Source organism: Mesocricetus auratus, unplaced genomic scaffold (assembly GCF_017639785.1).
Source record: "Mesocricetus auratus isolate SY011 unplaced genomic scaffold, BCM_Maur_2.0 Super-Scaffold_4256, whole genome shotgun sequence".
Lineage (NCBI taxonomy): Eukaryota > Metazoa > Chordata > Mammalia > Rodentia > Cricetidae > Mesocricetus > Mesocricetus auratus.
In genome coordinates this window covers 64,714,864-64,741,967 of record NW_024429182.1, presented here as the reverse complement: position 1 = coordinate 64,741,967, position 27,104 = coordinate 64,714,864, and the positions used below count along the sequence as shown (strand labels likewise).

At 42.0% G+C, this 27,104-nt stretch overlaps 1 protein-coding gene across 2 annotated transcripts in view; it reads left to right on the top strand.

The window, feature by feature from the left end:
• Positions 1-27,104, top strand: part of Dock1 (dedicator of cytokinesis 1) — a 495,662-nt gene that overhangs the window by 112,736 nt on the left and 355,822 nt on the right. For both annotated transcript variants that reach the window (XM_040752573.1, XM_040752578.1), the window contains exons 22-23: positions 977-1,111; positions 15,353-15,461. In XM_040752573.1, the coding sequence (XP_040608507.1) occupies positions 977-1,111; positions 15,353-15,461 (244 nt within the window). The remainder of the gene's footprint in view (positions 1-976; positions 1,112-15,352; positions 15,462-27,104) is intronic.

Below are 27,104 nucleotides of genomic sequence, written 5' to 3'. Positions count from 1 at the left end.
TGTAGAAAGGTATCTCTGGCTGGGTGTGATGGCACATGGCTTTCATTCTAGTCCTCTCGAGGCCAGCCTGGTCAGTCAGTGATTCTCAACTTTCCATTGCCTCAGCCCTTTAATGAAGCTCCTCATGTGTGGTGACCCCAACCATAACATTATTTCATTGTTACCTCACAGCTACATTGCTACTTTCATGAATCATAATGGAATATCTGATATAAAGGATATCTGATATGCAACCCCCAAAAGGAGTTGAGAAGGGGTTGAGGCCCACAGAGAACTGCTGATTAGTCCCAGGGCAGCTGGACTACAGAGAGAGACTCTCTCAAAAAACAAAAAAACAAGCAACTACATCCCACCCCAATAAAAACTGCCCAAACCTTAAGAAGTTATGAATTAGCCTCCTAGTGAACAAATCATTTGTATTTATTTCCCATATTTATGTCTGTCATGGGATGGGCAATTTGAGAAATAATTCTGATGAATTTGTATGTGCTGTGATTTGTGTAAACTTTTTGATGTTAGTGAGTTGTTTCATGCTCCCAGTTTATAAATATGACCATGAGAAGTACAGTTCTTATTTATGTTTTTAAAAGTAAATGTTTTGGGGGAATTCATTTATTAAGAAATATAACATCTTATTTTTCATCCTCTTAATAGGGCTCATTAGGAAATTCATTTAAAATATGCTCTTTATTTGGAAATTGTCATCTAACAATTTCCTATTTTGTATGAAGCTTTAGTGGCAGCAAATCAGTTAGCCTGCAGAGAGGTGGCTGTTGGTCCAGAGTGAGAACCCTTTAATATTCTTACACTACCAGGAAGAAATTTTATCAGGTGCTTTGTCTGATTAGAAAACCTTTATGAAATGCTATACACATAAGTGGGAAACCAGAGTAAAAGTAAGTCTCCTGTAAGTTTTGCTCTCAGTTAAGTATTGAGTCGGGGTTTCTGAACTCTTGATTGTTTTCCTTGGGACTAGGAAGCTGACCAAGGTGTTACGGACCTACGTAGCCAGTGCTGAGAAGCCAGGAGTCAATGAGCAGCTGTACAAAGCCATAAAAGCCTTGGAGTACATCTTCAAGTTCATCGTGCGCTCACGGGTATTGTTCAACCAGTAAGTGTTCGGCCAAGGCCTGAGCAAATCCTCACTTCTCTCTTCTTTTTCCTTCCCTCTTTCTCTCCCCTTTGCTCTCTTCTCTGTCTTGGCTCCTCCTCCTTCCTCTTCTTGCCTTCTGCCTGTGACCAATCACTGATAGATAAAGGGTGAGTTTGTTTGTCCACACTGATCCTGACTGCTTCCATAGTCATCCCTGCAGAGTTTGTACTGTTCAGAGGTTCAGAAGCGTGCCTGTGAGCCAAACACTGTCTGCTGAAAGAGTTTGTAATGCTTCTCACACAGTGCTGGGCATCCACCAAGGGCTTGGCAGTACTTTTCAGTATATCTTCATAGAGCAAAAAGCCCCACAAGAGCAAACAAAAATGAAACAAGAAATGGGAAGGAAAAGCCAAAATCAAGTTGTACTGCCTCACGTGGGAGCTCTGCGGGGCCCCGGCCACTTTTCTCCTTCCAGTAGAATGCTGTGTTTCTACAGATACTAGAGCACCCTCGGGCGCTCTGCCTAGTGAGTGGTTAGTGGCTGCTGACCACCATTAGAGTTAATTTTGAACTTGAAAACAAGTTGGGATATTTATGACTTGATTATTTTAGAGAATGTTGGTCATTTATAAATTGATGTTTCTAGCCTCCACAGTTGTGCTATTAAAATGAAATCACTTTGTAGTCTCCCCTAGTATCACATACTGGCAAAAGAGATAGGGAGGTGGATCACCTGGGAGTAGGGTATGGAGTGGACTGTGCTTATTTTTGGAGGGTGCCATTTTGTGAGTGACTTACAGTGAGTGTTGTGAGCCCCACGGTGGCTGATCTAAATTAATCGATGTTCTTGTGGTAGGTTTCTACACACAGAGATGGACTTTGTGAGGCCATCAGTCAAAGAACACGCTGCCTTTGCAGAGAATGGGGCACACTGTCTGTGATCAGTGAAGAGTGGGCATAAAGTTCATTGGACCCCTATCAATACCTGTTTCCTCTAAGCTTCAACTTCGCCTGCTTAAAGCAGAAATGTTCATAAGTACCGAGAAGAAAGGGAAAGAAAGCAGCATGAACACCACAACAGCATGCTGCTGCCTGTGCAGAACAGTAGTGGTCAGAGATGGTGAAACTGCTAGTGACTGGGCAGCTCTCCCTGTCACGGGGCTGAGTGCGCTACATCCACTCTGGAGTTTCCCTGGTTAAATCAGTAGTCACGTGAAGACCCAAGGTTGGAGGCCTGTGGCTTTGACCTTGATTGTATCTCAAAGGCACGCTCTTTCTTTTCATTTATTGGAGAGTAGCACGGCACTTCATGTAGACAGATCATCTGTTTTTGGACGTTTAAGCTGGCAGCGATTTTCTCGCGGTTAAGTAGAACGAGGACAAGGCAAACTTGCCTTTGCTTCTTCTGTACTGTCTGGTTTTGTTTTAGTCATGCCGATTATGTGACCATCAACTCTGGCCTCTGGAACCTTCATTTTTAATTACTTTTCTCATTATGCCCCTCTGCTCTCTGAATGTGTCATAACTGCACATGCATTCATGTGTACCTGACTGCACTTGCATACATGACATGTAGGGGACAGTGAACAACTTGCGGGAGTTGGTTCTCTCTTTCTGCTATGTGGTTTCTGGGAATCACTCAGGTGGCCACCCTTGGCAGCAAGCACTCTTACCAACTGAGCCATCTTGCCAGCCCTTCCCCTCCCCATTTCCTTAAATCTTCTCATTACAATGGACTAGGAAAATGAGTTGGGAAGTTGACCTACAATAATAGGTGATGTGGCTTTTATCATGGTTTACCTGGAAGTTTTTAACCTTGCCCAGTGTCTGTTCCATGTGCTGCTGAGTCAGGGATTTGATGATGTGTGTGCAGCCACAGCGAGGATTTTGTCATTTCTTAGAGATTTGTAACAGCAAGCTTGTGTATTTGCGCTGTCATAGCCAATGACTGACTCTTTTAGTCAACAGTGCTGCTTTAGAAATAACTATGGTTACTTGGTCTTTTTTTAAGTGTAGAATAGAAACAAAGAGTTTCTGACATAAGATCTTAGAACCATGGTGTCTCGGGTTTGTTTAGTTTGATCAGTCTTGTGGTGGTCAGCAATATGATTGGCTGCTTATCAACATTAAAACTCAACCTAGATGGTTTCGCCAGGTGAGGCTATGTCACCCACCCACTGTATACGGCTTGTAGCCTGGGAAAGACTATGGCTCACGTTCACTTGCTCTATGGTGTCCTCATGTTCTCAGCAGCCAGTATCTTTCTATCCTGTTATCTTAGAGACTGCCTCTTTGTCTCTGCCTTTCCTGGCATGATACATACAGTTTGAGCAGTGACTTCAGGCTATAGGGTATGCAACTATGGCAGGCTGTCTTAGAAAGAGCCTCTTCCAGCTTTCAAAATGCCATGTGTTAGTCTCATCTCATTGACTGCATGTTGTCATATGACAACATCCCTATTCCTAAGGGAGAGAGATGGGAACTGAGTTGAGGCAGAGTTTATTGGTACCTTCAACAAAATCAAAGTTGCCATAATAAGTATGCATTGGGCAGATAGTCTCCACTCATTCTCATACCTTCAGCCTGGAATATCTGATACTTTGACTACTTCGTTATTTCCCCACTTCACCTCAGGTTCTGTATTGTCTTTCTGTAGGCTCCGTGGATCTTTTCTTTCTCATTAGAGGCCCTTGTCCCCAGCATCTTAACGGTTTTAAGTCATCAGAATACTAAATGACCAACAGAAGCACTTGTAGAAAGCACAACAGCTGCCTGTAGGGATGCTAGAATATAACTTCTGCTCTGGTCTCTTCTCACAGATCCTGACACATATCCTCCTGGGTCACTGTTGTGAGCCCCACATGGGTCATCTCACAAGGGAAGTGAGTCTACAGAGGGGGTACTGCCACATCTTTTTCCTGGCTTCCATCCCCCTTCCCTTCCTTCTACCTGGGAATCACAGAGCCTGGCTTCAGGCTCTCTCGGTGAATGTCTTCCATCCTCAAAAGGTCTAAGAAGAGGCTGCTTTTGGCTCTATGGACTCGGATTCCACCATGACTCCACCATGTTGTCTGTCTCTGGTGCTGGGACCTGAACTTTCCTTGGAGCTGTCACCTTGCAGTTGCCTCTCTGTCTGTCCATGGTATTATAACGGTGCCCAGTGTCTATCTCAGTGCCCTCTTGAACTGTGTGCCCCAACTAAAATCTAACACTGAACCTTGAGTATGACACAGGAAGTGCCCCATTTAAGAGCTCTTGGGATTCTTTCTTTCCTGTACTGGGTACTCAGCCTGCCTCTCTGCCATCTGACCATCTGAGTCTTAGCAAGAGCCAGGATCATCCCTGTTGTGTGTGTGTGTTTTTTTTTAACTAAGTCTTTATTATTCTGCTTTACTTATAAAGACTCAGGAGTCAGATGCTGAGGTGAAAACCTACTAGTTCAGAGAGATAGAGAAAGCATCCAGCTGCTTCTTCCTCTGCCATCATCCTAGAAGTGAGCTTTCTCCCATGCCATCTCAAACAAAATCTCTTGACTGGATGTCCCTCCCTTCTACTTCCTGTGCATGTCTCTTCCTTCTGACTGCCTCTGGCACTCTGTGGCTTTTCCTATCAACTGGCTGCTTGCTCTCTCTTGACCCATGGTTGACTCTATTTAATCCTGTTTAGAATATTCAAACGAAAAGCTCTTGATTAAAGGTGTGTGCTAGGACTGAGCCACACCACAGCTAGGGCAGGTTTTTCCAGTAAATAAAATCTCTGGGTTCACAGTGTGTGATCAGATATCCTGCACTCCCTAAAATGAGTTTCTTTACTAGAATTTCATGCTCTTTCTATGAGCCAAGATTGTCCATGGCACAAATCAAATGTCAGCTATCTCTAAGAGGCCAAGAAGTCTTTTTTCATGACCTTTCTTACTGACACATGGGAGTCACGGTGATGTCCTGATCACTCTTGTCTTCCTTCTTTCCTTTGTCCCTCTCTCCTTTGTTCCTTTCTTCTTCTACACGTATGTAATGAACTTAAGTTCTATGTGTATCTCAATTTTCATGTCCTCTTCAAACCCTTCTGTGGGTTTCTAACTGTGGGTTTCAGAGAGATAAAAGAACACGTGTATCTTTCAGAATGCAAAGTTTTTCTTGTAGCCATAGTGTGTGGATATGAGAAATACCTTTGTGTATACCTTTGACTGAAGACTGTGAGATGTTTTGGTATCTTGTGGATTCCTGGGGCTCAAAAAAACTCATGTCGTTCCTGCCAGAGCTGCTTCCTGTCCTGCCACAACATTTTGAGTCTTGCCCCATTCCTGTTTTGAAGGTCTTACTTGAAGAGGCAAGAGTCTGTTATCCCAGGCAGATTTCTGGAGTGCTTGATTATCAGAAGTTCTAAGCAGGTCTCATGTGGGATATTTTCAGCAGTGGGGAGAAAAACAAAACTGAGTTTTCATTTTCTTACCTGCAGTACACTCATTATCTTGCGAGAAAAGCAGTTGTGCTTACAGCTGGGATTGACAAGTGTGTGTTTTTTTTTAAGTTGGATAAACTTTTGCGGTCTATTCTCTTTTTTTCAAAATAGTCCTCTGTGTTTTCAAGTATAATACAGTTGCTGTATTAAATTCTGGTATAATTGTGAGTAATTATTCTTCTGAAGAACAAAGAGATGAAACTCGAGAGAAATTGACACTTACTGTGTCATCTCATGGTCTTTCTGTGGTGAAGTCCCATCCCATATTCCTTGTTCTAGTTAGGAAGCTCTTTTTGTCTTGAAATGAGAACAGCAGTTCTGACCCAAACAAGTTTGGCTCATGGTGAACTGAAAGAAAGATTCCAGGCAGCCAGAGGCTCCTCTTGCTGTGTGATTTTCTGCCTTCTGTGTGGGTGGAGCGTATTAACTAGAAAGCCCAAAGCTGACATCCTGCATCAGACCTGCTGAATGCTGGCCTCTGTCTAGCAATGGCTTGGCGCCTTGACTGCCTTTTGTGTGCTGTAGTTTCTGCTTGTCATCTGGTGTTAAGCTTTGTGAATAATTAGTTATTGATCATGAATAAGTTATGCCGATCTGTCTTTTTGTTCTCGTTCCTTGGGTCACAGAATAGAATGTAGTTCATAGACAAAGAGCCTGTCATTGTTCATTGTTAATGAATTCTTATTGAAAATAGACAAAGGAGTGAGGAGGTCTTACTCATCCATCTATTTATTGATACGTTTCTGGGTTCCTTCTTCCCATCCTTTCCTTCACTTCTAAGTAGGTCAAATGAGTGACTCTTCTTGGTATATTTAATAAAACTGGGTTGGAAAGTTCTAGAGACTTCCCTGCTGATCTTTCATTACAGAGAGATGCTATAAGGAGTCAATGCACAATGCTAAGCCTTTCTTAGCCTAAGCATAGTTTGCCAAGACACCAACCATTATTAACATGTCATCCTTGAGATGCTCCTTGTAGGGTTTCAAATATATTAAAGGGTCATTCTTTATGCTGTATAGGTTTTGAAACAGTTATTGTTGGCCTACAGGTTTATAACTGCTGCCTGTTGTTTGGATTTAGTCCTTAGTTGACATGAAGGTCTTTTCTAATGTTTTGGTTAGTGTGTACAATTCTTTCTTCATGTGGTTTAGGTTGGTCTTAAACTCATGGTGATCCTCTTGTCTCAGCCTCCAGAGAGCTAGGGTTACAGGCATGAGTTTCCATGCCCAGCTTAAGGTGTGTTTTATAAATAGCATGCATCTATTTTTATTTACCAATCTCAGTTTTTAAAAATTTAATATTTTATTTTTTACATATATTATTGTGAATTTTAGATTCCATTTTCAACCTAAATATATAAACAAACAAACAAATTAAATAAATGCTAGAGCAAGTGATATTTCCTTGGCCACAGCATTGTAATGAGGATGGCAGAGGAGTGTAAGGAGAGCACAAGTCGTGTTAAACTGTGGACATCTTTAAAGAGTTTGAGGCAGGCAGTTTTTAAGGTTCAAGTGAGGAAGATTACATCCGATATTTGGGCATAATCCTCTTTGGCTACAGTGAATAGACAGGAGTAACCTCAGTCCAAGGTCGCTGGGTGGATGGATATCTTGGTAGAAATATAAAGCTTTTTTTCCATCCATGCACACTTGCACGATGCAGGTTCTGTTGTGGTAGTTTCTGTGGGACATTCATGGTGAGGATATTATTCCCTTCATAACCTGCAGCTTTAGGTACTTTAGGGAAATAGGGTTTGCACATAAACTGCATTTTGATTTTAACAACTTTTGCATTCTCATTGTAAATGAAAATCTTTCTCCTAAATGCTTTGATTGTATTAGGCTTTGATTATAAATTGTTGCAGCCACATTGGTCTTCAGGTTGCTTGTGTGGTTCTGTGTCAGAGGCAGAAGTGATTGGTGCTTGGGAATCAGTGTTATAGTCCTTTCTGCCACAGGGAAACACTGTCTCTGGAGAAGGTCCCCTGGAGTTGGTTGATAGGTTCCGTTCCTCTGTTCTTTTTTTTTTTTCAAGAATGGTTTCAAACAGTGTACTTCCAAGAAGTAAACAAATCAGAAGCAGTAAATAAAAAGGCGAAGGAAATTTGAAAAAAAAAATGAAGACAGAAATTCCATTGGATATAGAATTTGGAAATGGCATGGATCATTAGATGCCTAAGAATTTTTGCAATCCTTAATACATTCACATCAATAATCAAACATCATTATAAAAATACTCCTTATTCATGTAACTAGAGTCGCAAATCAGATAACCACTTTAAAAGCAGCACTTAAGGGGCTTAAAACAAACAGATGTCAGGCTGTTGAGACAGCTCAGAGGCTAACAGCACTTGTCCTTCTTACAGAGGACCCAAGTTCAGTTCCTAGAAACCACATAGTGATTTACAACCATCTTCAAGTCCACTTCTGGGGGATCAGATTGCCTCTACTGACAGTGCACACACATGGTTCTCATACATTTATGCAGTTAATCTTAAAAAAAAAAGATGTGACAAAGAAAGCAATCATTAAGATTTAGCATTTTGTGAGTAAAAACTAATACAGACAGCAGAAGAATTATCTAGAAAATACAAAAGTTTTTGTACCCTAGGCCAGTTTTTCTAAGCTTTACTAGAAGCAGATATACATTTAAAACTAATTTGTATAGAGAAGAATTGTAGTCGGGCTTTACGTCTGTATAGATTCAGGTTTAGAGAATATTGTAAATGCTTTATAAACTTGACCATGCATAAATTTTCTTTTGAGAGTTGTGTTCCTCCCAAACCTCAACTTGTAGGCTATTACATGCTTAACTTTTCACTTTCCTCCTTTCTCTCTTTTGGAACAATGCCTGTCGTTGTTACTTCTGAACACAAACTTCATTTTGTAACTCCAGGTCTTCTAATCTGATCAAAATTTTCTCTTTGTCCTTCTTCACTAAAGATGTCTTTCTCTTTGTAAGTCCCCTGGTCTCTTCCCTTCCTGCTTCCTGGTTCCAGTTTAACTTTGCTTCCTTCCTTAAGTAGGCACTTTTCAATAAACCTCTGAAAAAATCTCTTCACTTAGACAATTACTACTTTTCACAATGAAAGTATGAATTTTATGTCTTACAGGTTTTTCTCATCAAAACATGCTTTATTTTCCCACTTTATTCTCTTCAGATAGAATTACCCATCTGCTTGAATTTGAAACTCTTAAGTAATCATTTTTGTAGTGACCAGAGAAGAAATCTATTGAATTTTTACATATACTGACAATTTATGAAAATGTGTATTTTAATAGGCCCAGTTATATATTGTGTTGTAAAGATTTTAAAAAGCCAAAAAAAGCTTAATTTATATTTAACTTATTTTCCTTGGAATCATATAGTTCCTTTGTGTACTTGATGCCACTTGTAGACTTTAGCTTGTGTGGATAATTTATTTTTAAACATACTATCTAACACTCACCTAATTTATTCCTTGATTACATATGAAATTGGAGTTGTTACTTATATAGTCTTTATTTTCAGTTATTTCCTTGCCGAAGACAAGCCCTAAAAATTAAATAGCTGTGTGTAGTGTGTAGGAGGCAATAGATATTATATTATCTTTTATTTGTGTACTTATTTTTATGTCAAAGTTATGGTTTGATTTCATTATGTAGCAGAGATAATTATAACATGGCCAAACCATGAAGTCCAGACCAAGTTGTGTGCTAATACAGTCATTTCTATTTTTATTTTATTAAGCATTTATAAAAGTAATATAAATTTATTTGTTTATAAAAATAGTTGAATTAAAATTATGATAGAATGGAACAAGTTGAGTTTACCCACTCACATAACTAAACTTTAAGATTTTTATTTATGCTTTTATGAAGCCTGAAACCAAATTGTTCAGCCTCAGCAGTTAACATAGTGTACCATTTTCAAATAAAACTTCGTCTACCTTTATTTTTTTTTTCTTTTTTCTTTCATCCCAAATGAACTTAGAAGTAAACATTTAGATGTTTTCATTTTGGCTAGAATTGGGTGAAATATATTTCCAAACTCCCCTGAATAACAAGATTATTTTAATGTGAGGGGAAAAGTTGGATTGAAAATAGAGACTAAAAAGGAGAAATTAGAGCACAAACTCAACATGATTATTATGTTTATTGTATAGTTGCAGATTAAGAATAATCATAACAGTGTTGACATGAGAATTTTAGATCAGGCTTGCAATCAAAAAATGTTTTTAGACACACAGAGCCAAGAGAGATTTACCACCAGAAAATATAGATGTGACAACCAGTTTGAGTATTTTAAAACGTGGGCAAAACTGGGACTGCAGAACTATTGTTAAAGGTCTTCCCTTGGATTTCAGGGTCAGGTGACCCTGGCTAAATTAACTCTGCCCTGAGCTGTTGCTGGGACTCGAGGAAAGAAAGTTACCCTTATGCAAAGTCATCCCCAAGCAAACTGGAAGCAAGTGGCAGAAGACCCTTCCTAGGAGCTCCACTTCAAAGAGGGCTCATAGCTTCATGGAGGGCTGGATTTCTTAGTGAAGGGATCCTTCCAGTGCATAAAACCAGTAGGGCACCTTTACCAAAAAATGCAAATCTTGATCTGAGAAAAGATTCAGAAATCAGAAAAAACTATGTTATGGAAATGGAGAATACCATGGGCTCCATATTGGGTCTGCTGGAGCTGACTGTTTTCTCCAAAGAGGTGGTATTCCAGGACCCTTTGTGGTTACCATATGTATCTACTTAAAAGAAAAAAATCTGATATCCATTCATTCTTGTATGTATGTATGTATGTATGTATGTATGTATGTATGTATGTATGTATCATCTATTATCTACTATCTGTCATATCTATCATATCCTTCACCTACCATCTATCTTATCTACCTACTTGTCTTTCTGTTAACTCCTAATCCTATCTCTACCTGTCTCCCTTTTTATCTATCTGTCTGTTCATCCATCTCTGTTAGTTTTTATGTCAACTTGATTCAACATGGAGTTACCTGAAAAGGAACCTCAGTTGAAGAATTGCCTCTATCGTATTTCCTTGTGGCCATGACTATGTGGTAGTCTCCTGTCTGTTGTCACACCTTTGGGGGTCAAATGACCCTTTCACCGAGGTCACCTAAGACCATCTGCATATCAGATTTGTGATTCATAACAGTAGCAAAATTACAGTTTTGAAAAAGCAATGAAAAATTTTATGGTTTGAAGTTGCCATAACATGAGGAACATAAGGGATCACAGCATTAGGATGGTTGAGAACTACTGATCTAGGAGGTCCATGCCACTGTGGGTGGTACCATTCCCTGGTCAGGTGGTTCTGGGCTGTATAAGTAATGTAGCTGAGCATAAGTCAGTGAGTAAGCCAGTAAGCAGGGGTCTTCGTCGTTTCTTACTCTCAGTATGGACTGTGACTCAAAGGGTTATTAGCCAAATAAACCCCTTTTACCCTAAGTTGCTTTTGGTCAGGATTTTCTTACAACAATGGAAAAGAAACCAGAATATTATTTACATGTTCTATCTTGTCTATTTATCTTTTCTGTGTATCTCTCTAGGCCTATTATATATAGTTCTCTATCCATCTATCATCTCTATGTATGTATTCATATCTGTCCTCATCTATCAGTGAAATCTGTCCCTCTGTTTATCATTTCTCTCATTTATCTAGATCTCATCCATCTGTCTCTTATATCTGTCTGTCTGTCTGTTTATAATTCATCATCATCACTTATCAGTCAGTATTACTTTACTGTTACTATAATAAAACAGCATTACCCAATCTGCAACAAAAACAGGGAACCAAGCCTTTGATCATCAATACCTATAAGAAGCATTTTTATTCAAATCACTGCATTACTGTTTCTCTCTCCCTCCCTCCCTCCCTCCCTCCCTCCCTCCCTCCCTCCCTCCCTCCCTCCCTCCCTCCCCCCCCCTCTCTCTCTCCTTCTCTTTCTCTCTTTCTCTATCTGGCTTCCCTCTAATCTACTCTGCTTAACAAAGCTGTGTAATAGTCTATATTTGGGAATAGCATTTCCATGGTTATAAGTTGAACATTGCAGTGGGAACATGCCTGCCACAGTATATGTAGACCTATTCAGAGGGCAAGGCAAGGGAGTGATTTTCAAGATCAAAGGCATGGAATAGCATCAGTCACTTGTTGGCCATGCTGATTCATAGCAGGACTGGCATCATTCCGAGGTGGGGAAGGCAGGTGCTGAGCAGAGGACCTGCTTTATGGTGTTGCGGCCATTGTGCAGGTGTTGACTTTCTAGTGATAATATTAGGTAAATATACATAAGATTTCTTTCTTAGAGTCTCCATGCCTTATTTATTATTTTTAAAAACTTTAAAAATCTTGTGTATGCTTGTGTGTCCGTGCGGGAGTATGTGTATGTGAGTTAGTGGTCAGGGATGGCCGAAAATGGTGCTTGATTCTCTGCCACTGGAATTCTAGGCACTGGTGTTGGGGACAGAATTCAGGTCCTCTGCAAGAGAGGTGCTCTCTTGACCACTGTGCATCTCCCCAACCCTGTTTACTTGTGTTTAGTGATTTAGCAAATCACTAAATGACTCCATATTAATCATTACAGCTTTTTTTTGATAATTATCCCAGATGGAAACATGCCTGCTAAACATAAAGAATAATTTCAATTACCATTACCACTCTCTTGAAAATGCTAGCTACATCCAGAACAACAGAGCTGAGGCTCTGTGCATTCTTTTTGTCCTTGGTATTAATGTTGTCACACACTTTAATTCTACATGTATTTTGAGCTTGGCCACACATTGCTGTTTTGTATAGTAGGCATTCATTGGTTGTGCTCTATGTATAGAATTGTTTTTCATCTCTCTTTTAACTTCAGGTTTCCCTCAGGGGCCGTTTTCCTTCTGTCAAAAGAGTTCCCCTTAGAATTTCTGTTAGAAGAAATCAGCTACAGGCTTTGTGTATATGAAAATGATTTATTTCATGTCTGTGTTTGAAAGATACTTTCATTTGACACAGCCCTCCAGATTGACAGTTTTCTTCCTCCAGGTGTTACTCTGTTTTCTTCTGGTTTCCATCATTTCTGTGGAGAAGTCTGCTTCCAGACTCACTGTTATTGTCACATCCTTAAAGACAGAGTAATATGTCTGTGTCAGTCTGTCCATCATGTCGTCCCCCCCACCCCCACCCCATGGGCTGTCCTCAGGGTTTGTCTTTGTGGTTATTTGCATATGAAATAACCTATGTGAGATGCATAGGAACACTTTCCCTTGCATTTATTTATTTTGCATTGAATGTTTGGAGGTTGGGGTTGAAGCCTTTGATCACCATTCTGCCTGCTTGTGTGTCTCTGTCTGTGTGTAAGCATGTGTGTGGTACCCAAAGTGGCCAAAGAGGGTGTTGGATTTTCTGGAGCCTGTTGTGATCTGCCTTGTAAATGCTGGGAACCAAGCTCAGGTCTTTTACAAGAGTAGCAGCACTCGTGACCACTGAGCCATCTCCTCAGCCCCCATTTTCCCTCTAGTTTTGATGTTCCCATCAACTGACTACAGGAAATCTCTTGTGTCTCTGGGCCATCATCTTTTCCTCTTTGGTTTGACCATGGGAACCATCTTCTGCTGAGATTAGTGAGTTCTGTTTGAAGGCTGGGCCATGATGTCTTATCCCATCTACTGGGTTGAATCTCTTAGTCTTGTTGAATACTGTGCTTGAGCATCACTGTATTGTAAGCCCTATCATTTTTGTTGCTGTGCTAAAAATCCCTGCCACAGCAAAAGACTACTTAGGGGAGAAAATTTATTTGTCTTTCAATTCTAGGTCACAGTTTTATCATTTCCAGGAGATCAAGGCGGGCACAGCCATAGTCAAGAGCAAAGAGATAATAAATGCACCCTGTCTGCTGTCAGCTATTGTTGTCTTCTCTAGTCCTTTTTAGGAGCCCCTTGCATGCAGAATGGTGCCACCCACAATGGGCTAGGTCTTCTCACACCAACTAATTCACATAGGCCTCCAGAGACATGCCCAAAGGCCAACCTGTTTTAGATAATTTCTCATTAAAACTATCTTTCCAGATGATCCTTTTGTTTTAGGCTTTGTCAGTCGGGGTACTTGGTTTCAAGAGAGTTTATGGTGAAATGGGTGCCTTATAGGCCCGGTGAGCTGCAGTTTGCATTTAATTTTCCAAGGTTCTGCAGCATTGCCACTCCAGAATCTGTTATGTTTTGTTTTGTTTGCTTTTTTATTTTTCGTTTTTGTCTTTTATCTGTTGTGTTATTGGTGGTCCCTTTCCTTGATTTTTGAAAACCAAGTTATTTTTTTCTGTAGACTGGTACCAGTTCCACTTGGCTGTCCAGAAGTTTCCATTTTAGTGTTTAGTTTCACACACCATGCAGCTCCAGGAACTGGCAAATGTCCTGGGGTGACAGAAGATTATAACTTGTACACAGTAAATGGCATATATCAGCATTCATGGAGCCAGTGTACAAGATCCTTATTGTTCATTTAAAACATAGCTGAAGCTCTTGACACTTTCCTGGTTTCCGTTGCCTTATAATGAATGCATTGTTATAGTTCCTTTACTGAAAATAGTTTTGAATTTACCATTATAATGTCATTTTCAAATGGTTATAAAATCCTGTTATGTTTAGGCAATTAAGTCTCCTTAGGTTAGCTCTATAACATCATGACACCTCCCAGGTATTTGTATCGGCGCTCACCGTTGTTTCCCCACCAGCTGCCAACAGGGGTTCATGATTCTGTAATTTTAATTGTTCAGTACATCATTTGAGCAAACTTCTACTTGGAAACCTTTATTTACAAAACAGGTGCACTGGGTTACAATTTCCCACTTTATACAGAATTCCTTGCTTTAGAATGGAACTCATTTAAATGTAAGATTACCTCTGGGGTAATTAATTATCACTCAGTTTATGAAATTTTCCATTGTGTACAAGTTTCAGGTGGGGTCTATTTTTAATTAGGCAGGAAACTAGTTTACATTAATAAAACATCTGAGTTGCTATATTTTAAAATGTAAATGCAACTTGCAGTAACTGCTAATAAATAATTTATAGATGGAACTTATTCATGATGAGCAGCATGTATCAGCATCCATGGAACCAGCATACAAGAGCTTTATTGTCCATGTAAGGCAGAACTGAAGATATTGACAGTTTTCTGGTCCCCGTTGCCTCTTAAATAGATGCGCTGGTGTAGTGCCATTTCTGAACATAATTTTGAATTTACCCATATAATGTCATTCTTTCAAATGGTTATAAGAACCTGTCACTGTTAGACAATTAACTCTCCTTATGTTAGTTACATAACATTAGGAGTTAAGAATACTGGCAGAAGGCTTGAAAATAGAGCTCTACAAGAGTAATTATCTGAAATGCACAAGGCCTGGACTCCATCAACAGTACCACAAAATCAAATAATTAAGGAATAATTGAAAGCTGGCACAAAGCATGTCAAATGAGAATATTAATTTTTGGGAGGAGGGTAAGATTAAAGCTAAATTGGTCCATCATTTCCCTCTCCTTTTCTTCCTTTTGTCTCCTTCCTTCCATACTTCCCTTTGTATAGATTATGTCTTTTTAGGCTTATGAAGTGTGTCAAGTTACCAGCCATATGTATTGTAAGTCTACCACTCTGATACATATCTCAATAACTGTGTATCAAATCACATTCCCCTTTGATGGATGCTGGAGATGTCACCTCATACTCGCACAGGTCTCCTGTCAGCTCCCTTAGTTATGTGGGTGCATGGTGCACAGTGGGAGCTTCTCCTCAGGTCCCCACAGTGTCATGTGTTTCTTGCAGGCTGTATGAAAACAAGGGGGAGGCCGAGTTCGTGGAGTCCTTGTTGCAGCTGTTCCAGTCAATCAACGATATGATGAGCAGCATATCCGAGCTCACCGTCAGGGTGAAGGTAGGTGCCACCACGCTCAGGCAGCTTCCTCCTGGGCTGAGTGACCCAGAGTCATGAGTGCAGTCTTGGTCTATGTGCAGTGAATTCTCATCTTCTTCCTCCCTAGGTGGTTAAAGTATTTTATCTCTTTGCTCTGTTCCAGGGAAGTTTTGAATGTACTTTATATAAATAGAGGAAAGTATACTAAAGTCAATTTAACAGCCCACTTGTCAGGGCATCTGGCACCTGAGACTGTGGGAGGGATGCTGAGGTGGATAGAGCTTTAGTCAGACCTCAGACTGTGAAGAGAGGATGTCTCCACTGTCACTTCTGCCATCTCTTCACCCATTTCTTTTGTCTGTGTTTATGTGTATGTTATGTGTATGTGAGTGCATGTTGAGGCCAGAATTTAATCTTGGTTGTCATTCCTCACTTTGTTTGTTTTAGATGAGGTTTTACCAGTTGGCCTGGAATTCACTATATGGACTAGGCTGTCCTTGAATTCACAAAGACCTATTTATCTCTGTCTCTGAAGTGCTGAGAATAATGGCATGCACCTCATGTCCAGTCCACCTTTTGTTTTTGAGACAGGGTCTATCACTGAGCCTGGAGCTTTATAGTTAGGCTGTCCTGGCTGACCAGTTAGCTTCAGGGATCTTCCTTTCTGAGCTTGTTTCTCCCTGAGATCTTAAGTGTGCATTGTCGTGCCTAGCATAGATACGTATGCTCACACAAGCTCAGCTACTCTTGCCTTGCTTACAAGTGCCTCTAATTGTTGAGTCCTTTTGCTGTCCCTGCCCTCCCCCATTTGGTTTTGCAGGATTGAATTCAGGTCTTCATGCTTCGTTCATTTATGATCACCTTTTCTTGTTCTGTCGTCCTTGGAAAGAAGGCTTGGGACTCCTCCAGGACTTACTGGCATGGAATCATCCCAGAGACGGGCTGTGGAGAGACCCCGGGGAGCAGTCCCAGGCTCCTGCACCCTTGGGCATCTTTGTTATATGAACTTTTATGGGCTGCTTTATGACCAAGCAAGCTGTGCAGTTTGGAGTTTGCTGCCTACAATACTCGCAGCAAGGAACAAAAACAAGCCTTCTAAGCAAGTCCTTGTAGCTTCACTCTCCGCACTGAATCTGCATCTTTTTTTTTTTTTCTGAAGCTGCATCTTATCTTCCTTTGTGTTCTTTTAGTGGATAAATTCAAATGAGTCCTTTGTCATTATTGTGTTAAAAGTGTTTGGGACAAGTCGACTCCCAGCTGTAGAGCTGTGTGCTGTGCTGTCTGTGCTGAGGATGTGTGTTCAGAAGTGATTCCTTGTCACACTCACCAAGGTGACTCTCCTAGTCAAGCAGGAGTAAAGCTGTGACTTCCCTTCTGCCTCCAAGGTGGTTCCTGGCTGAACCTTGAGATCCCTTGCCCAATTTTCACATGAATTTTCCCCAAATTGATGATCTATGAAGAAAGTCATGTCCTACCTATATTAAAAGTTAGTTGTTTTGGCAGTGTGATATTGCCCAAGGCTGCCTTAACCTTCCAGGGTTAAAATTAGCTTTCCACCAGTATATTTTACTGAGAAATGCAAGTGGCATTTGAGAGAAACAGACATATATTGTGCAAGAATAGATAAAAACAGTTCCAGGAAGTTTCAAGACCAGGAATAATTTTAGTTGGCTAAATATATTCTTACATGATTAAGTTTGATTGGGCTTGACTGGTGTCTGCCTGCCTCCCTGGAAGTCAAGTCATTTGTCAGTGGAGCCCGGAAAGCTTTCCCTCCGGTGGGTGTTTTATTGTAAGACACGGATGAATTCAGTGACGTTCATGCTTGCTGCAGGCCTTCCATCTGCAAGTTGGAAGACGAGTTTCTTCCTTTACTGTTAATTTGGTATTGTATGAGCTCACCATATTTGCTCTTTCAAGGTTCTTGGACTTGGGTCCTGGCTCACGTACTATTTTTACTCTTTCTGTTTTACCGTGTGGAAATGGAAATAGAATCTTGCAGTATCCTAAGTTGAGAAAATGTTTCTCTTGTAGGGGCATTTCCTAGGATGAAATATTGTTTCCTAAAGGGCTTCCAGTGGTACCTGCTTTTATTTGCTGGTGCTGGGGTGCAGGGCATGTGCATGTTCTCATGATAACTGTGCCTGCAAGTGTGTATGTGTGTATGATGTGTGAATATACTGTCTACATATAATATACTGCTATATGTGTGCATCTGTGTGGGGTGTGAGAATTGTATGTGTATGTGTTTGAATGCATGTGTGAATATATGAGTAAGCATGTATGTTTGTGTCGTATGAGTGTGTGGATTGTGGTGTATGTTTATTTCTCCGGGTACATTCATTTGTACTTCTGTTGTATATACGAAGCTGAAAATGGTTCATGAGAAATGTCAGCCCTTATCCTACACGTTGCACTCAGGTGTTTTCTATTCTCTTTTAGTCTCCTTTAGTCTATTCTAGGCTAATGTTCTTCGGTCATAGAATTGCTTGCTGGGACGCTCTGTGTTTCAGCCAGGGCTAATGGATCTCAGCCTGCATTTGCAGGCAGTGCTTTTTACTGTTCTTTGGGTCTCATTCCCATCTTTCCTGTACAGAATAGAATGAATGTATTATCATGGTTCTCTACACTTTCTCCACTGACTTGTGGAGCTGCAGGCCCCTGCCACTTGACCATGTGCTGGGACTGGAGAGAAGACTAATTGAATTTGAGTCTCCTGGACTGAGGATGGTACACAGACATATGAGGGTCTGTCTCTTTCCAGGGACTGCCCTCAGGGAGAAGCCCTCCTGTATGTCCCCTTTGTCACCTTCTCCTGGTGCGATTTCCATCTGACCTTCCTAAAAGGGGCTGTGTTGGAATGATGCCATTCTGTAATCAGTTGGATTTGATGGGTGGGTTTTGCCCTCCAAGAGACATGATTTTAATGTCCCTAAAATAATCTTCTTTGCCTTGTGTCTTATGTCAAATTCTTCTGTATGGAAAACATTAACTTCTTTTTGTCTGTGTATTTCTAAGCTGGCATCTTGGGTGCCTATTACTTCTCACAAATTTCAAAGTTAACAGTTTTATTTTCCCCAGGAAAAAGTCTGAATGCATGAGGGGCAATGACAACTAACAGTCAGTTGGGACAGTTTCCACCAATGAGAAGTCAGGCTTCGCAGAGCTTTGACCTGCACAGTGACAGTTTCCACCAATGAGAAATCAGGCTTCGCAGAGCTTTGACCTGCACAGTGCTTCATGCATGATGACAGCAGTGCCCATTTACACCTTCTCTCCAAGGCTCTTTCATTTTCCTCCCTAGCTCCAAGTTCATAAGACACAGGAGATCTGCTCATCACCTCAGCTCTCAGAGCTACTGCTGGGGGCACTTCATTTTTCAATCGTGTGGTTTTCCCATGAATGTGGAGTGATCCCACACAGACACAGATCTGTATGATGAGTCACATGTTTGCTGAGTGTTCTCCCTCAGTGTACATAGGATATTGCCTCCAGTACTCCACAGAGTCAGACGGAGACCTGAGATGCTCAGATCCCTTAGAAAAATGAAATAGCATTTGCAAATAACCTTTGCCCATCCTCCCCTATAGTCTGTTTTTTAGTATTAACTTAATTTTTTAGGAAGAGGAAAGATTTCTTTTGCCTCACTGTTTGAAAGTGCTCAGTTTACATCGAATCTCTGTTTGCATAGCTTATGTTACCTAATTCAGTGTAAATGCCATGTAAATAGTGGCCCTGAATAGGGAATGATGAGGAAAAAAATCTGTATATTTTTGGTTCAGATACATTTTCTCACATCTGGTTTTGGTTAATACTTGGTTAAAACTCATTAATGCAGAACTTAAAGTGGTAGGGCTGGTAGCATGTAACATATATGCTTAATATTTATATAACACATAGACTGTTATAACTACAATTACTTTGGCATGGGTTTGCAATATAACCAATAATTCTCGCTGTGTCTCTGTCTCTCTGGTGTGTGTGTGTGTGTGTGTGTGTAGAGGAGTGTGCACATGTGTGTGCATTTGTGGAGAGGACAGTGGCATAGGGTCCCCTTGGAGACAGAGTTATAGGTAGTTGTGTGAGCCACCTGACTTGAATGCTTGGAACCAATCTTGAGTCCTCTGTAAAATCAGTTTGCATCCTTAACCTCTGGACCATAGCCTGGCCCTCCAATGTTTTTCACCAGCACATTGCTATCTCCTACTGCTTGTACTGTAACTCATTTAATGCACTTCCTCATTCAGAATTCCTAGGTGGTTTCCCCCTTTCATTCGCATGATCAACTCTTTAGGAGCTTAGCTGGCCATCTCTAGCCCTGGCAGAAGCCTTGTTCCATCTGGTCTACCCAGATGCCTTCAGTTTCCAAACCCTTCACGGTTCTCCTGTAATTGTCCTGTGCACCCTCAGGACTTGCCTCTCACATAAGATATCCATGCTTTCTATCTGCCTGGTGCTATTAAATAAGATGGCTGTGGCTTTGTTTCCTGTGATTCTAGTCCTGTCCTTGCTCCCACTTCATTCTCAGTGACATCGAGTCAGGAGGGATCCACTTAGTCTCTCAGCACCTACTTTTGTCACCTTTGTTCTTCTGGTTATTGGCCGTGCTGGGGAAGGAGAAGAGGGCTGTACTGAGGATGTTAGCCAGTGAGGGACTTGACCGTTGTAGACCAGGAAGCAGCTTAAGAAAGTCAAATTTTGAGTCTCCCAAGTTTTACTCAAAGCAATCCTCTTCCCGCCACTTCCTTTCCTTTGAGGTTGGGAGGGATCGGCTGGGTGGCAGTGGGCAGTGCAAGATGGACACTCTGTAGGCTTTCCTTGCAGGTTTCTCATATTTCTCAGGTACAGGATGTGATGTTCCTCATGGGGGCTTTCCAGGTCATGTCATTGCAGAAGGAAAAAGACTTACATAGGAACAGCTGAGTCTGGCAGCCCAGGAGCAGCCAGCCGTGACAGGATTGGCTACACTTGGTTGAGAATCAGCCACAGGCCAGGCCTTCTAGAGAGTAGTGCTGACAAGATGCCAGAGACCAGAAGGTGAAAGACCTAGTTAACATGGTAGTTATATTAATTTCCTGCGCTCACACAAAGAAACTTCTTCAAACACAGTGACTTGAAACAGCATCCATTCATTCTCCTGTGGTCCTGTGGATTGGAAGCCTGGTATCAAAGCGCCAGCAGGGTGATTCCTTCTGTGTCATCTGGGACAGAATCTGGTGGTCCTCAGCTGTCCTTGGCCCACAGACACGGCCATCTGGCTCTAGTCTGCATCTTCTCATGGGGGTTCTGCCTGTGTGTGCATCTTGTGTCCTTTCTTTTCTTCAGTCACGTGGAACCAGTGCCCACTCTCCTGAAGCCTGACCCAATGCCAATTTATCTTTATCACACAAGACACTGCACTCACAAGTACTTTAGCCTTCCTTGTATGTTTCCTTTTGGTGCAGTCACTCCATCCACATGAGTATGAGTGGCTCCCAAGACAGTAGGAAAACACTGAAGAGACTATGGTTTTGAACTAGGTACCTTAGCCTGTCCTTAGCCTGACATATTACCTGTGGAGCAGAACCTTCTCAGATTATTGTGGGCACAAGAGGCCATGTGAACACAGACTCCAGTTCTGGGTCTGAGCAGATCCTGGCCCAGTTCTCAGGTGACTCTGATGTCTTTGGACCCTGCCTGCTCTGTAAGTTGGAAGAAGCCAGGCTAATGCTGCCTTCCAGTGGCTGAGGGCACTATTAGGGGTAGCGCTGGAGTCTGAGCTGTTACAGTCTTCTCCCTGCCTTCACCTGTGCTGCCTGCCCACAGCTTCTCGGCTTTGATTTGATGTGCATGGAGAGACCACCGACAGTAAAGCCATAGCATGTGTCAGTAAAGAATCAACAGCAGAAAAGGTGGCAAAGACAGCATCTTGTGTCTTTCTGACAAGGAAACTCTGGTTTAGAATGCTCCCAAGTTCATTACTGTACTCTCTCTTCTGCCCATCTTTAGGGCCTTCCATAGTCCAGATGAGATGAGACCTCAGCAGACAGGGCAACCTGGGGCTCTGCTTTCTGCTTAGCGTGGCTCTGTGTGCTTCTTCTCTACAGGACCATAAAGCATGAGCAAGGTTAATCTGGAACCTCCTGCCAGGTGCACATATTTCTTGGCCCCATCTGTGCTGCATGCAGGACACAGCTGCAGCAGGCAGCTTTGCAGATGTGTAATAGTAACAACAGAGAGCCCTGCCTTTTCACCTTCCTGTGCATGGCTCTGCCTTTGCAAGCCTACATTAGCATGGGTCCCTTCCAGCCAGTGTGAGAGAATCGTTACAAGGACAGTATCTATCATTTGTGGTTTCATGTTTTGTTACAAAAACCCAGCCATCTTTCCTTGCTGGAGTAGCCATAATTATAGCTGTAATCATTGTGTGCGAGTTAGGGGAATGTGACGGAGCTTATGTGTGTTCGATCATTTGCTCAATCCAGTAAATTCTCATCAAATTAATTTTCTTGTTGTTGAATGCAAGGGCTTTGGTTTTAGAACCTTAAGCTTGCAGTGAGTGACTTCATTAGTAGGTAGTGGGAGAAAGTTGTCTTTTAGCCTGTGACTGATTTCTTCTGTGCGGATCACCATGGCCCTCCTTGTGTTAGAAGCCTATGAGTTGGAATTGCAGCATTGTCCTTCCTACCTACTCTGCCCTTTGTAAGACACTCACCGGGAAATAGACAAGCCTTTGACTTTGGGTCTCCTGCTGGCATTCCTTCCACACGTAGTGCTGGCTTGTATCCCGCTTCCTGCCAACCATGCCGTTTATTCTCGTTTTCTTTCTTCATCATGGTCAGGAGTCCTTCAGTGTCTCTGAGTGGCAGCAGGCCATACAGACAAGCTTATGCTTAGCAACACATCATTCATTTGTTTAGCTATTTCAAAAGTTTATTTGGGAGTGAAAGAGGTGGCTTAGTGCTAAGAGATTGCTACTGTGGGCCTGACGCTGTGGTAGGCCAGGACAGGAATAATACATCCCAGTCTGCATTCACAGGGCTACATTTGAGTGAGGAATACAGGGATGAACTCATTAATCACCCAAAAGAGGCAGAGTCACACTGGGGGGGGGGGATTCTGTCCAAATTCACACTTGTTCTTACTTTATGATGTGTAGTAAATTATTTTAAGAAAAAGATAAGGTTTGAAGTGACAGGTTCTGTCAGAAGATGGAAATACTCTAGAGTGACTCCAGAGTGCTCTGGAACATTTAAAGGAAGAGTAAAAGAAACCGTGGGGTGGGGAAATTACGGTGGAGACAGGCAGGTGACTGGGAGGCATCAGTGGTCTTTACATGTGAGATATTTATCTGCTTATCTGGTGTGTTCCTGGTGCACTAGAGAGGCTGAGGCAGGAAATTTGCTGGTTTCAGGACAGACTGGGGATCACAGCAAGACCTTGTTTCAAAACAAAATGGCAGAAGGCCCCGGAATGTAGTTCGGGGTTCAGTTGTTTCTTAGTTATGTGCGAGGCTCTCTTTAACCACCAGTACCTGGGAAACAGAGCAAAACAAACCAAGGGGGGGGGGAACAAAAAGAAAACCCTCCAAAGATAAAAAGGAACTAAGAAGATCAAATCAGCTAGAGTCAAGCCTATTTTGGATTACATAGTGAGACCCTGTGTAATCCCATCCTCCAAATAAACCAACAAATAATTCAGTGCTTATGACTGGTTTGAATCAATAGTGAGGAATAGGGTCCTTGGGATCCTTGGGATCATGGAGGACCAGGCTTGGCATATGTGTCCTACTCTAGTCAGGCTACCATTGACTTTTATAAGGGTTATCTTAGTGTCTGCAGAAAAGGGCACGGCGGCTGAGAGAGGAGTCAAGGGTGAAATAAAACAGGGCTCCCCACCCCAGTTCTGATGACATTTGGAGATGGTGATGTTTGCCTTGTCCACTGTAGGCTTAGCAGCATTGCTGGCCCATACCCAGGAACCATCACAGTCACAATTGCCAGTCACATATCTTAGATGTTACATATGTTTCCTGGGTTGGTGTTGCCCAGGTGAGATTCCATGAACTACAGGACTGGTGTTGTAGTTTGAAAAGGAGATTAAAGTACTTAGTCGGATGTGTAGGCCATGGTAGATCTGTAGTGGAAGGTTGGAAGAGAGAAGGGGCGTAGTGTCATGTCCTCTTTCAATCATGGGGACGCAGTGAAGACAGCAGAACTTCTGGACATCTTGGATGGGGCGTCCCTGAGACTTTGCTTATGAGCCACAGTGTTGCCAAGGCTGTCCCACTCTGTGATGAGGATCCTGTACTTGCTCAGCCTTGTATGCTGGTCTGTGCATATACCTGCCTCTGTCTTGTATGCTATGTTTGTATTGAATCATTTGCCACTTGTATACAGTACAGTCTTTTGCCGTTGAGGATTTAATTGTTATTTTTGTTTATGTGTCTGTGCATGGTCATGTACACCTGTGAGTGCAGTGCCAGTGGAGGCAAGAGGAGGGCACTGGACCCTTGGAGCTGGTGATTCTAATCCTCCCCACAAGGGTATTGGCAACCATAGTTGGGTCTTCTACCAGAGCAGCAAGTACTCCTAAGTGCCGAGCCATCTCTTCAGTTCCAATACAAGACTGTCTTTAAGGACTAGCTTCTCATTTATTTATTTATTAATTTATGTATTTATTTATTTTTATTTTTAAATATTTGGGTTAACATCTCGTGTCTGCTCCTTGTCTGGTATCCCTTTAGTGTGTGTAGTTGGTGGCTGTCTGAATTCCTGCTGTAATATTACTGGTCATCATTGGGTGCCTGATTATATAATAAGCTGGAGAAGTACCAGATTTCAACTCCCATATGGTTTAGAAGAATTTATCTTCTGCTTTTTTTGCCCTGATGGATTTTGCAGTGTGAAATAATCCTAATCGCTTCTATTTGTTCAGCCTCTTAATGGCCAGAGCCTTCTGATGCATGTTATCTCTCAGGATCCTTCAGTACTACCATAGGTACTATGCAAAACAATAACAAAACAGGGTTCCAAGGTGAGAGAATAAGAAAGAAAATGTGAGGAGTGTGTGCATTGTAAACAGATCGTAGATGGAAACTGTTCTATCCTCACAGCCACTGGCTCTTGTCTGGGATCTTGATAAACACAGGTCTCTCTGGATGCTAGATCACAGGGAGATGGGATGGACAGGTCACAGGGATGCACAGGTCTCTTGGGATGCTAGACCACAGGGAGATGGGATGTACTAGTCTCTCTTGGGATGCTAGATTACAGGGAGATGGGATGCACAGGTCATAGCAATACACAGTTCTCTTGGGATGCTAGATCACGGGGAGATGGAATGCACAAGTCTCTCTTGGGATGCTAGATCACAGGGAGACGGGATGCACTAGTCTCTCTTGGGATGCTAGATTACAGAGAGATGGAATGCACAGGTCATAGTAATGCACAGGTCTCTTGGGATGCTAGATCACAGGGAGATACTAAGGTGGATACAGACCTGTCTAGCAGAGCTGAGGTTTCCAGTCCTCAGAGAGCTCATGTATCTGCCACTCAGAGAAGCACATTCAACAATGCAGTTCCTGCAGGCATTGATCAATTGTATGTGTATTTTATGTTTCTAGTGTATGGGGGTATATTTTGTTTGCACATTGCACATATCTTAAATAAGATCTAAATAAAAGAAAAATCCTTCCTGTGTATAGATAAGATGACTAGATCCCACTAACATGCCAATTCTAGATGCAATGCAGTTCTAATCATTGCTTTAGAGTTCCAGTGTCATTTTTGATAGCATGGTTCTGAAATTTGTATGAGAAAGAAAAAGACCAGAATTTCTAATAGGATGTCCTGGAAAGAGAAAAACCCCGGGGGATTGACTTTACTCAGCTCCATAGGTGTCACTGGAAAGCAACTGCAATCTCATTGCACAGACTGAACCCAGATTCACTTTTGGAAAGCTGGATATATGTTGCTTCAGCTAGCTGGGACCCTGGTGCCCTAGACCTGAGTGTATCTGTGTTTACACCTCTACTTGGTGCGGTGGTTGTCTTTCCTCTGGAGTGAGAAGTAGCCACTAGTGGGCAGAAGGTCCCATTCTTAGTAATATTTAATGATCTTGGTGGTCATACAGTGCTTGTCTCTTTAAGAGAATGTCAGTCCTTAAAAAGAACTTCTTTCTGGGCTGGGGAGATGGATCAGGATGTGTCCTTGCTGTGCCAGCCCAAGGACTTTGCTTCCCAGACCACATGTGCAAAAGCTGGCATGTGGTGGTGCATAGCTGTCATGCCAATACAGTAAGCCAGAGTCAGAAGGAGCCCTGGGCCTCACTAGTTAGTCAGTCTTGCCTACTTGACAAGTTTCAGGGCTGTTGAAGATGAGATACCCTATCGGGGGAAAAAAATTAAGAGGGTTAATGGCACCTGATGTATGTTGCCCAGGGTTGTCCTCTGAGCTCAGACACCCATACCCAAGTGCATGTACAGACTTGTGTGTACTCACACCCCTAGAACTCTAGAACCTCTTTCTATAAGCAGTGTGAAGATGGTGGTGGGGTGTGTCGTCCTGGGAAGGAAAAGCCACGAGGCTGAAATAGAAATGGAGACATAATGGAGGGAGAGGACAGTGAGGGATTAGAGCAGCCAGGAGGAGGGCTTAGAAACAAGCAAGCACAGCTGAAACCATTGTATATCTGTAACTTTGTGAGATGGGTTCTGCACCTGTTTTGGCCTGGCTACTGGGCTTCTCCAAAGGGTCATTAAAGCCTTCAGTGAGGCTTGGGGCTCACCAAGCATGCCAATTAGGTCATGCCCAGGACCAAGAGGAGTGGGACCCTTAAACTTTCCCAGGAAGCATTGTTTTGTGGTGGAATACTATAAGGAAATGAGGGAAAGACACATTGGATATGTGAATTTCAAATGCTCATTGGCTCTGTTGGAGGGAATGTTTATAAAATGTTAAGGTGTCTTGTTATATGGTGATCGAGTAAGCCATCTTTGTGTGTACAGTGATGAGACTGCGTGCTAAGTCTAGTTGCATTTCTGCACTACTCAAGGAATAACATTGATGAGTCAGGAAGTGAGAAGTCATATTCGGAAGGGTTTTAGGTATTTACTAGGGATACAGGGATCCCAGATGGGAGGAACAGACCCCAATTTCCTGTTCTTCACTGTGTTGCTTTTTCCATGAGATCACTGCAATCCGATTTTAAATTATTATGCCGGATTTACTCAGAATTCTGAGCCTCTCAGCGTCATCCTTGTGATGAGAAGATCAGCAGTGTAATTCTCTGTGAACTGTGGACATGACACCTTAGTAATTCAAGGAGAGTTATTTTTCCCTTGGGAAATCCTAGACACTCAGTATGGTGCATTGGATTAGGAAAGAGGCAGACATAGAGGGGCCAGAGCTGTAAAAGAAAGGTGTACCATTAAAATAAAACAAACCTTCTTACATGTGTGCACTGTAAATTCATCCATACACTGATAGAGACTATCTACATGCTTGCATGTGTGCGTGCGTGCGTGCGCGCGCGCGTGTGTGTGTGTGTGTGTGTGTGTGTGTGTGTGTGTGTGTGTGTGTGTGTGTGTGTAAAAGTGCTCACATGGAGGCCAGAAGCCAGGCAACACTGGGTGTCATTTCTCAGATGCCATCCATCTTGTTTTTGATACAGGGTTTCTCCATA